A 12,805-nucleotide genomic window follows, 5' to 3' on the forward strand; every position below is an offset into this window, starting at 1 on the left:
TTTGCATACTGGCCACATCCTTAATCCAAACCAAAACATTTCCCTCTCAGAGACCCACAGAAGATCCTCTTTCTTTCATTATGAAAGTGAGCTTTACTTGTAAAACATAATACGAAACAAGAGCTGTTTCTCCATTGTTGCTTTAGTGCATCCTGCTCTACTTCCATGTTGTCATTTTCCTACATATCAAGCCAAACATGAACCACTTTTTTCTCTTCCATTTGAAGCACAATCATTGATTCAAGGTGGGACTTTTTCTGCTTTTTGTTACAAACACGAAACTGAGGAAAAGATCCAACCTGTAAAATGTTTGGATCGGTTCTGTTATTCGTCATGTTTGTGTGGAAGTCCTCTTCTAATTTCCACAGTGACTCACTGTAACCAGAGGAAAACATTTTGTTTTGTTGGGGAAAACTATTATACTTTATGGGCAATTAGGAGGCTGTACAGTGAAGTTATGTAACGCTACAGTCTCTTTTGAGTGCATTTAAAGTGTTTTTAAAGTTTTTCTTGTGACCACAATAACTCAGTCGTCTGCATGACGTTGTTGTGCCAAAGCCAACCTTGAGGTTTGTGTTTCCCTTTTTTGAAATTCCTCCTTTTTGTTTGTAATAAATGCACATGCGTTTACCGGCAGTCCCTCCTCTCTCCTTCCGTTCAGGTTACTGAAATGTGAAGCTGCAACAGTTTTGATGAAATGGAGGGAAAAAACCTCCATAAAGGGGTTTTCCTCTCATATGCATGTCTGGGTTTATATATGAAGTCTGGTGGATATTTAGTGTTTGTTTGTTTTTGTTTTTTAAATGCTCCAGGCTTTTTGCTCTTAGATTTTAAGTTCATTGTGTCACCATGAAATTTTCTCAGATTATTTTTGAAAATTTTACGATTCAAAAGGTTAAATTTGTCGTTTTCAATACAAATGATTCCAGAGCACAAACATAAATTTGCAAAAACTGAGGTTAAGTTTGTACAGCAGACAAATGTGGCCCAAATCTGCTCTGTTTTTTGGGGGGGTTTTTTGCCAATGTCTAAACTGTTTTTGATTAATAAGCAATTAATTGATTAGTCTGGCGATTAATCGATTATTCTGACGATTAATCAGATGAAGAAATTGACACATTCTGCAGATTCTGATTTAACTACTTAAGCTTTTTATACAATATTAGAAATACATTAAAAGATGTAAATACCCAACCTATATCTGGGTTTTTCACCGTGATATAAACGACACAATTCCATATTTTTCACCCACAAAAAATCCAATATGTTCCGCTTCCATATGTGGTACTAAACCAGACAACTATTTTCAAGGAGTCTAAACAGTCGTGTCACACTTTATCTGGTTTTACATCATTTATGTCAGACGTGTCATAATTGTGCACCAGAAATCGGTTTTACTAGACCATAAATAATCCCAGAAGTTGATTATTATCATGTTTTTATATGAAACTACATTGATTCATTACTGTTTTCAACTGTTTATGTGTAAAAAGAGGAATTTTCTGCGTTTTTTTTTTTTTTTTTTTATCAGCATCATTGCGGTAGAAAAACTAAAACAGACATCACAACCTTTAGCTTAGTTTACGCTGTGGAAATGAAAAGGAACCTTTGCTCCATTGCACGTGTTGTTTCCTGTCTTCAGTCAGTCTGTATGTGATTCCCCCACTCTCACAGAATTATCCAGGGTTCAATAACACCTTCGATAATTTCAATAAGGTGCTTTCAAGGTTTGGAAAGTGCTTGATTTGTGTATAAAGTGCTTGATATTCTATCTGCACAGTTTTGTAATAAAGTTGTCGTAAACTTTTAAGAGAAACAAACTCCTTCAGAAAGTCAGGTGATTATTTATGAGTCTAGTTTGAGTGAGAAGGTTGTTTATCTCAACACAGAGAGATTTATTCAAGGCAGTCAATATTATTCATTGAAATGAAGGTGGTGTTTTATTATATTACTAATCCATTATTCTGCCGATTAATCAGTTATACTGACGATTAATCAGTTCTGCTGACGATTAATCAGTTCTGCTAACGATTTTTTGGGTTTAAAAAAATTACCACACGCTGCAAATTTCTCATTTAACCACTTATACTGTTTTATACAGTATTACAAATGCATTAAAAGATGTGAATAAATACATAATTCAATTCATTTTTTAAATAAGAAATAAAATGTTTTTTTATTGCCTAAAATGCAGCGCCGTCGGATTAAGTGAACGCTTGATCAGTTGTAACAGAAATAAATGTGAAAAGCCTTTTCTGCTTGACAGACTGTGTAGAAATAATCTGTTGATTATGTTTTTGATTTAACCTTTAATAACTGGATTGCAAAATGTGCTTCACACAAGAGTTTTTACAGACGTGAAGCTAAAACTACTTTTGGAGTTCTGAGTAGAACAAATTAGCAAACAAAAAATTTAGTTTTTTCTCTTTTTTTTTTGTCTGAAATGTAAAATGCAGTTTTGACTTAATTACTTCTCTGAATATTTTTGTTTTTACACAAATGGCTTTATTTTTCAGCCTGTATACGTCTTTACACGATTAATCAGTTACTAAGGTAGATGACGATTATTTCAACAATCAATTAATCACGATTAATTGTTTCACACTTATATTTTATATATTAAAAGTATTGAAATTGGGGGACCTTTTGGTTAAATTTGTTTTGTTCTCAGACTAATCAAGTGTTTAAGGTGTGTGTAAATTTTCAAAACCTTTAATTTTGACAAGAAATTATTAACAGTAATAAATGATGTCATAAAACGACAAACTGAAACTGTCTTCTATAGTGTAGTTTTTATCTCCAAAGTTTGAACACTAGCCTTGAAAATGTTTGAGTTTTACTGTAGGTAATGTGTACAAACCCTGAATATTGCAAAAGCAGGTCAAGGTGCAGCTCTGGACCTGATCTCAAAATGATGATGATGATGTCACTGAGGAATGCTCCGTCTGAAGGTTTTCTGTGTCCTGTTTCCCGGCAGGGAGCTAATCGGGTGCTATCAGAGCGGCGCTCAGAGCAGCGGCGCCTCCTCACTGTCATCGGAACAACAGCCGTCATGGACTCTGACCTACTTAAGCTGAACCAGCTTAAGGTACAGCCGTCCTCCTGTTGGGTTACAGCCGTCATGATGTTCCATTTGCAACGCATTTTTCAACTGAAGACTTTCTTCCTCTAGCAAAGTCGTATCTGGTTTCTGGGGGTTTTACATTTAAGTCATGCACAGCTACTTTGAAACTATGTTAGAAATGTTTGGGTGGAGTTCTGCACTGCAGAAACACAAAATCTTACCAAGTATGTTTTGGTTTAGTTTCCAGTGCAAATGTCTGTGCTTGAAATAAGACAAAACCAAATTAGAAGTAACTTTTTAGCAAGATATAGCAACTTGTTATAAGTAAATAATTCATTCATATCCCTGCTCTGAAACCTCAAATGTTTCTTTATTTTGAAGAATTTAAATTTTGTTTTCTGCTTTTAGGAGTTATTTTAGTTTATTGGTTCTCTTTTCTGATTATAAAATACTATAAATCACTTAATTTTGTCATTATAAAGATAATTTTACTGGTATATAACATGTCCAATCAATGTTAAATCAAAAATCAAAAGTGTTTTTGGTCCAGTTTCTAGTGTAAATATCTTAGGACACTTGAACTAGAATAAAATTAAGTAACTTTTTAACAAGATATAGGAGGTTATTTTTAAGCAGTAAATCCTTAATATTGTTGAAAGAGTACAAGACATGTTTCCTATATTATAAGATGGAGAACTAGGTCCATTCTAAGAAAAAATCATGAGAAAAACAATTATATTATGAGAGTAAAATCTTAATATTCTCAAGACTTTTTATTCTTGTAATGTTATGACTTTATTCTCATAATTTGATCTTTTTAATTTTCTAATTATGGCCGTCATACTCTGTTGTAATAACCCACCAGTGGAACAAAACACTTTAATTTATAATAAATTAAATATGTATTGTCCACTGGCAGATTATTTCACTGACTAGTAATTTTTCATCAATATTGAGAAATTATTTACTTTAAAAAGGTCCTATATATTGCTAAGAGTTACTTGTTTTGTCTTATTTCAAGTACACTTATAAATTTGCACAGGAAACTGGACCAAAACCTCTTGGTAAGATTTTGTATTTTTGCAGTGTAAAAGCAGTGATAGAATGATTCCAAGGTTTAGAGAAACAAAAAGCTCATGTTTTTATTTATTTCCTTTTAATTTTCCTCCTTACAGTTCAGAAAGAAGAAGCTGCGATTTGGGCGCAGCAGGATCCATGAGTGGGGCCTGTTTGCCATGGAGCCCATCGCCGCCGACGAGATGGTCATCGAGTACGTCGGTCAGAACATCAGACAGGTAGGACTTCATTTTATTTTATTTTCATTTTCATTTTTGCCATTTAAGTGTAAAACAGAATTCAAACTCCAAAGCTTCAACAGACCAAGGATTCAGTTTCCAGATTATTTCGCAGCTTGTTAGAAAGGGACCGATTAGGCAAAATTCACTTTTTACCTGTTTCTGCATTTCCATTTGGATCTAAAAACTGACCAAACACTTAAAAAAAAAAACACACACAGGCATTTTTTTTGGCAATAAGTTAAAGTTGTTTTGGTGTCTGGGAAAATGAACGTTTCAAAAAGTTCAGATTGTTGAGTCACTTTCCATAGGCGCTGTGCCGTTACCTAGCAACCCCAGTGGAATTCTGCTCGTCACCTAGCAACCCAAACTGAGTTCCAACGCATTTCATCAGCTGGTTTTACCACTCTGTGCGAAAAAACAAGTTCTTTGTTGTTGACCTACAGTCCAGAAACCAATTGGTGCTTTCTTTTCTTTTTGCACAAGGCTCTACTAATGCTTTTCAAAGAAGTACGGTTGTATAATTGCACAGTTGCAGGAAGGTGAAAGCAACAGCAGTCATTACTTTCTTCAGTGGAGATTTCTGTGACACCCAGAAGAGATAAAAACAAACAACGGTCCTGATTTTTATGGACCTATTCACACATTTTCCTTTTGACTTTCTGGTTAAAACCAAGATTCTTAGTTTTGCGAGTTTAAGTTCTTTAAATAAAAATGAAAGGGAAACGGTTTTTAACATCTTGTAAAACAAATGTTTTGTCAAACTACAACGGTTTGTTTCTTGTGTGAAACAGAATAACAGGAGATGCTGGCTCTAGCTTTAATTTATTTTTTCTTCCATTCACACTGTAATTCCAGGCATTATGGTTTGATAAATGTGGCTAACATGCAATCCAGGATAATTTAAATGGAAAAAAATGCATAAAGCTCATTCTGAAATGACGTTATATAAGATGTAATGAAGATGTTTTGTATCACCCATAACCCATAGTCCTATTCTAACCTGTTCACCTTTAGAGAAATTATACTTTTTTTGTGTTTTGGCATCAATCAAATCGCATGTTCCAACTCGTTGATGCAGATGGTGGCCGACAACCGGGAGAAGCGGTACGCTCAGCAGGGCATCGGGAGCAGCTACCTGTTCAGAGTCGACCACGACACAATAATAGACGCCACCAAGTGTGGCAACCTGGCGCGCTTCATCAACCACTGCTGCACTGTGAGTCTCCACCAAATCAATCGAGTTTATCGGTGTAGCGCATTTCAGGCAACACGGCAGCTCAACGAGCTTTACGTCATGAAAACATTAAAATGTCATGAACACATTAAAATGTCATGAACACATGAACTACCTGCTTAGAGTTGCTTTTGAAACTTAATAAATTAAACATTGATCAACATATTTGATGATTTTGATTACGGCAGTTGACAAAATGTGACGTTTGTTACTGGCAGACTTGAGAAGTAACTAGTTAAATTTACTCAGTTACATTTGCTGGAGTAACGTTTTTGAAGATCTGTTCTGTTAGGAGTATTTTTACCACGCTGTACTTTTTACTTTTACTTGAGTAACTTTATAATTAAGTATTTCTACTCTTACTTGAGTAAATTTCTGGATTTTCTACCCACAGAATGAAAAACAAAAATATTTTTACCAAAAATTCACCAGACACAAACCCACCCCTGCAGTTTTTGTTACATTTATAAGTTTTTTATAAAAATAAAAAATAAAAATGTTTTTTTGCCTGATTTTGTTGTTTTTTGTTAATTAAACAAATTATTGTCACTTTGACCCTTAAAACACCAATATCTCCACTTCAATTTATATTTTGGTGTAATTTTTACATATTAAATGAAAATCTGATCAGTTATCAAATACTTTTTACTCTTATTTGAGTAAATCTCTTGAACGGCTACGTCTTACTTGTACATAATTGTGGGTACTCCATCCTCCTCTGACTAGTGGTTTCACTATTGGTGACTGTATAATTTTTTTATGGCCATGTGCTACAAATAAACTTGATTGGTTGATTAAATATAATGTCACGTATGCGACATTACTCCTGTCATTCTGAAATGTTCTTCAGGTGATAAAAGTCTGACTTTGTAACTAACTTTATGTGACTCTGAATGTCCAACGTCTAAACGTTTTAAAATCTTCCTTCCTCAGCCAAACTGCTACGCTAAGGTCATCACCATAGAGTCTCAGAAGAAGATCGTGATCTACTCCAAGCAGCCGATCGCCGTGAACGAGGAGATCACCTACGACTATAAATTCCCCCTGGAGGAGAACAAAATCCCCTGCCTGTGTGGAACGGAGAACTGCCGCGGAACGCTCAACTAGTGAAAAAAAAGCACTTCCTGTCCTATTCTTCTCGCCAGCAGCTGACCTTTACCATTTTTATTATTTTTTTTTTATTTTTTGTCCGAGTTCAGAGCCCCAGAAAGTAGGAAATGGTGTCGCACACATTTGCACTTTTCACTTCAATTGACGTTAACGCGCCTCCTGTTTGGGTTTCTCAGCACCGGAGGACTGGCAGTATTGAACAAGTCATAAAAACTTTTTTTTTTTTTCTATTTCCACGCCAGCGACCGTTTGATAAACGGCAACACACAGGTCATTTCTGTCTGTGTCAGATCAGTTTTTTACACATATCATGGGATTTTTCTTTTTTTTTATAGATCTATATTCCCCCTCCAGCATCCATATTCATCCCCACACAAACGCACAGGAACGCCAGAAAAATTCAGGGCTTTTAAAAATCGCTTGTCATGGGCGCACTTTTAAAAATAATAATAATAATAATAAAAAAACTTCTTTCAACTAGATTTTCAGTCATGCAGGATTTCTGAGTGCGATAGTTGTTTTGTGATTTTGTTTCCATCTCTCTTTTGAAAGCCTTTGCTGTAATTAATAGCATTTTGTTGCGTTTGCAGAAAGTTTCTTAGAATGAAATGACTTTTCCCCTCAGTGTTCAGCTGTTGTCTCCGTGTCTCTCTTGGTTTTGATTTGCAACAACCTTCTGCCGTCTAAAAGTGTTAATATTTCTCTTTTTTTCAGTCGTTACTGACAGTCAGCACAGCAGAACAGTTTTCTCCCTTCACTCTGATGTACCTGCTTTTAACTGCTCATTTTTGCTGCATTTCTTCTGTATGAAAGGTTTGCAGATTTTCACAAAGTTTGCTTGAATAAAGCAATTGGAAATGTTATTTAGTGCTTGGATGTTCCCTACAGGTTCTCCAAGGATAAAGGAACAAAAAAATGCAAACAATCGTTTCTTTCAGGGTTCCTACACACAAGTTTCTTTGACGACTTGTTAAAATGTTAGATTTTTCCAGACATTTTATGCTACATTTAAATGATCTTGCCTTCATTTTCGATTTTTTTACACATCAATGTTTAGATTTTTGAATGTTTTTACATTCAAAAATAACTAAAAATGGCCATTTCAGTAGATTTTAGACATTAGACACATTTACAGAATTTTTTTTCAGGTTTGCATTTATTGTGCGAGACTCCAACCCATATTTGGCAAATTACAGATTTTTTGAAATGTAGTATGTAAACTGTACATTATGACAACTGTGTAGGAACCCTGTGCATTATATATTTTCTTCTTCTTGCCTTTAAAAGCGCGTATATCGGTTTCTCTTTGTGTTCCTGTTTTATTTCAACAACAACAAAAAGTCTGTTGGAAGAAAACGACTGAAGGATTTCAACTTGTTTTCATTGAGAACACAGATGTTTAGTTGCTTTATAAGGTTATCTTTAAAAGAAACTCCAAAATTCACCTGTATTTATTTTATCTGAGTGTTTGTCACACACCGAACATCGCTCACTAACATGTTCTGTCCTGGTGCGGCGGATGGAGACGTTGGGTTTTTTGCTGTGTACGTGGCTGTTGCACTGCAGACAGTCGGGCTCTTTCGTGTTTACCCTCAGTTTTTATTTAATCTTTTTTTTTTTTTTTTTTTTTTCCCGGACCGTCCAAAGTTTAACTTCGATGTTGAAACTTTTAACCAGACTCCCTCTTTTTTTATTTTTCTTTTTTTGTGTGTGTGTGTTCCCTCGCAACCTGAAAATTGTGTACTATAATGCTTGTTGCAATGAAAGCCTTTCCATACAAAACAAAACTTATTTACGACAGGATAAAACAGGAAAAAAAGAAAAAAAAGAAGTAAATGTAAATATTGTAGAGATGTTTGTTTCTCGTGGAAACAAACAGATTCCAAGCTGTAAATATGTTGTTCCTTTTCCTCTCTCCGTGAGGAAATGTGTACATACCTTTCATTCATTTATTTTTTATTGTTTTTTTCCTCTTAATTTGATGATTTTAATATTATTTGCAATATTTCTCTTGTATTAATGCGTTGAACCCTTTATTAATGGTGCATTAAAAATATTTTTTAAATAAAAACAAGAAAATCTGATGCTTTTTTCTCCTTTTAATGACTCTTCTCGACCTGCGAGCTGCAACTGATTTATTTTATTTTTAACGGAAAGAGGAAGGGGAAAGATGGCTCGGTCCTCTCAGCAGATGTTGACCTCAGCTGGAAAATCCCTGCATCTGTTTCCAACGTGTTTCTGCCGCTGCCTGACTTTGTGAACCTCGGGTATTGTTTTTGTTTCGCCAGACGGGAACAGAATCCAGATCTGGAAAGGGTGATAACTGACATGTTTTACAGCTGCCAGGAATTATTCCTTTATTAGAAACTGTTCACAAAAAAACTCCTTTTATAATTACAGGGAATTTCTTAGCAACATTGTTTTATTTACATTAAAGGGGATTCATATTTGTTTTCTTAAGAACTACCAAGCTAGCTGTTTTTTCTGATTGTTGAGGTTTTCAATAAAACCTCCTGATTTTTGAGTTGCACTGTCGTTACCTAGCAACCCCAGCTGACCACAACCCGTCACCTAGCAACCCAAACAGAACTAAAGCACATATGCGCAGACTAAAATCTCACTATTAAAAACTGATTTATGTAAAAAGATGTAATGAACATGTTCTGTGTAGATAATTTACCGATCATAACCTGTTCAAGGTTTTGATCGGTACATTAAAGGTGGCCTTTTATGTTCAGTTTTAAGCATTAGCTACAATAATGTAGATTTTTGAGGTTGTAACTCGTCTTCTGACTCCGTAATTAGTTGGTGAACTATTCTGGAAGTGTTGCATTCCCTTTTATGTTCATATCCAATGACTTTGAACCTTTCTTCTCTTATCCTCAGTTGACACAGTAAAACCTCACACCTTTGAACTCTCCTTCCTGACTCCAAATTATCTGTTGATAGTGTAAAGGCCTTGACTGAGTTCAGCGTAAGTTCAAGGACTCCATGTTAGTGAAGTACGGAAGGGGATTAGGGCCAAGAAAGAAAAAAAGAAAAAAAATCAAATTCTGACCTTATTTTTATAATTCCGACTTTCTTTCTCAGCATTCTTTTTTCTCAGAACTCCGACTTTAATCTTAGAATTTTTTTAAAATTCGTTTTTCTATTTATAGAATTCTATTTTCTCAGATTATTTTTTTCAGAATTCTCACTTATTTTCTCACAATTCTTTCTTTTTCAAAATCCAACTTAAATCTAGGAATTCTTACTTTTATGTCAAATTTTTTACTGTTACGGCCCCTGGCCTGGCCCCTCTCGAGGCTGTGCAGGCTCCTTTGTTTTGTTATGCAGGTTCAGCCGTGCCAGAACACCGTCCTGATTGGCTGCCTGGAGGCTGCAGGAGAGCAGCCACTCCTTTGGATCAGCAAAGCCAATCAGATGCTGATGAGGCCCACCTGCACAATATAAAAGACACCTGACATCATTCCTCCAGTGGGACAGCTAGTAGGAAGAGGTTTTGTAAAGCTGTTCCCCAACCTTTTGTTTGCTGCTGCTTTGTGGAACTTTTGTTTGCTGCTGCTTTGTGGAACTTTTGTTTGCTGCTGCTTTGTGGAACTTTTGTTTGCTGCTGCTTTGTGGAACTTTTGTTTGGTTTGCTAAAGCAGTTTGACTTTGTTTGCTTTTACAAGCTCTAAGCTTGTGCTAGGGGGGTTTGGTGCTCCCTTTTGTCTTTTGAGTTGGATTGTTTTGAGTTATCTTTAGACCGATTTGTTTGAACTTTTGTAATTTAATTTGCACTGCACGTTCTTAAACTTGTTACTCATTTTCTTCCGTTTCAACTGGGTTAAGTTGTATTGTGTCTTGGTTCTGTGAAACCTCCTTTTTTTGTAATAAATCACCTTTTTAATGAACCCCTTTTTCTCTGGACATTTTTTATGTTGCTGTCCCTGGACCCCTAGACCTTGGGGGTGTAACATTTACTTTTTCAGAATTTAGATTATTTTCTCAGATTTTTATTTATTTTTTTTAGAATTCTGACTTTAATCTCAAGATTCTATTTCTGTGTTAATCTAAATAAAAACCCAAATACTCCTAAATGTATGTCAGTTCTGCTGCTAGTATATAAAGTAATCTCTTAAGTGTTTCCTCCTTGTTATATTTCTACATTTTCACTTCATTCACACTGATAGCCTGTCCCAAATTTGTTTGATAGATTTGAGATTTCAGACTAAACAAATTAAACATTTCAAATTTCTGTTTCCGACCTTCTTTTTTTTTTAAAATCTGAATTCTGGAATTAAAGTCAGATTTTTTTATTTATTTATTGTTTTTTTCAGTGGCACTAATCTTGTTCCGTAGATTTTTTTTATTATTATTTTTTTTACCCCCTAGTAAAGCTGAGCTGTATCATGAGCAAAAGGAAACTGGGTGCGTTGGGTATTACTTCAGTTTTAAGCTGTTGATCTTAAAATAGATTCCTAAATCTGTGTCTGCCTTCATCCGGAAAAAGCGGCTCATTGACTGGAATAGCTGCTCCCACCCAGCTACATGCTTAAAAACAGAATCACCTTTATTTTGTAGATCATGATGAAATGAACTGTATCACACTCTACTGGGAAGTTATGCAATTCATGGCATCTTTAATAACCTGATTGTTTAAGGCTCTCCTTGAAGTGTGCTTCTGTTTGTCTTTGGTCTTAAGTCTTCATCACAGTAGTTACTGTTGCTACTGAGTCATACCTGCAAAAACACAAAACTGTACCAAGTATCTTTGTCCCGTTTCCAGTGCAAATATCTTAGTACACTTGAAAAAAAGACAAAAACTAACTTACCAGTAACTTTTCAGCAAGAAATATGAGTTTATCTTAGGTCAATAGTTCCTTAATATTTATGAAAACGTGCTAGTTCCACTAATTTCACTTATGGGAAAATTATAAGTGATGTTATAAGTGAAATAATATGTCAGTGGAATAAAGTTTTTAAAAAAGATAGGTAAACCTGGAATCTAGAAATAATAAATAGAGGAATGATTATGATGTTTTTCTTCCTTCATCTGAGCTGTTTGGTCATGAATTTGTGTGGATCAGTTTGCATTTAGTTATTAGGGATAAGAAACTGAGACTTATAAATCAAAAAATTTTTACAAAAAAAATAAACATGTTTAACAATAAAAAAAAGTTAATTCAGTTGAATCAAACTGATTTAATGTCGATCCTAGTAGTTGAGTAATGCTGTCAGGTTCAGCTTATTTTTCAAAAAATGTATAGAATTGTTTTCCTTTTTGGACAATTTGTCCCCTTTGTGAGAGATTTTTGCTCTTATACGTTTTTGCTTTTGGACATTTGTTGCAGCTCATAAGAATTCAAAAATATCTCAAACACAATTCTTATGAAACCTAAATTCACTTTAAAGAGTGAAAAATTTTTGTTTTGTTTTTTTTAAGAAAGTTAAAAAGAAAACCTTTACCAAGGTAAAGGTAAAGGTTTACCTTTACCTTTAAAGGTAAACCTTTAAATAGTCTTACCTGTGAAGGTACTATTTACCTTCACAGGTAATAGTCTATGAAATGATTGCCTTCCGTCTGGTTGTGCGGTCGCACGTGGTAACCAGAACGGTGTGTTTTGGTTACCGTTTCCTAGCAACAAGGAATTTGCTCGTCTCCTTGAGACATGTAACGGTTCTCAACAGAAGGTTAATTTCATGTTCTATCCCAGGTGTTCTAATATTAGAAACGCTAAATTTAAAATAAATAAATAAAAACACAAAACAAATAAATAAAAACGTTCAAAACAGAGGAATTTAAAACTTGCCGGTATATCTGTCAATTGTTTTAGAGAAAAAAATATCAGAATATAAATTAATTTTAATGTCATTGTGCTAAAATAAAGCAAACAAAATTTTAAATGATATATTATAATCATCCCAGTTCTTAAAAAAAATTATAATTTTTGCTTGAAGCAGATATCTTGGGTATAGTACCCCAAAATAAGAGAAGCAGAACTCTGACATATTTTTACTCAAGTAAAAGTAAAACGTAGACATCCAAGAAATTCAGAGTAGAAAGTATTTGGTAAAAAGTCTACTCAAAAACTGAGTAGCTGATCAAATTATCAG

The 12,805-nt window shown here is 34.5% G+C and overlaps 1 protein-coding gene across 3 annotated transcripts in view; it reads left to right on the forward strand.

The window, feature by feature from the left end:
* Positions 1–8,790, forward strand: part of setd1a (SET domain containing 1A, histone lysine methyltransferase) — a 31,658-nt gene extending 22,868 nt beyond the window's left edge. For all 3 annotated transcript variants that reach the window (XM_044100206.1, XM_044100205.1, XM_044100207.1), the window contains exons 18-21: positions 2,978–3,088; positions 4,240–4,359; positions 5,441–5,578; positions 6,530–8,790. In XM_044100206.1, coding sequence (XP_043956141.1) covers positions 2,978–3,088; positions 4,240–4,359; positions 5,441–5,578; positions 6,530–6,703 — 543 coding nt within the window. In that variant the 3' untranslated portion in view covers positions 6,704–8,790. The remainder of the gene's footprint in view (positions 1–2,977; positions 3,089–4,239; positions 4,360–5,440; positions 5,579–6,529) is intronic.
* The last annotated feature ends 4,015 nt before the right edge of the window (positions 8,791–12,805 follow it).

Source organism: Gambusia affinis, linkage group LG19 (genome assembly GCF_019740435.1).
Source record: "Gambusia affinis linkage group LG19, SWU_Gaff_1.0, whole genome shotgun sequence".
NCBI lineage: Eukaryota > Metazoa > Chordata > Actinopteri > Cyprinodontiformes > Poeciliidae > Gambusia > Gambusia affinis.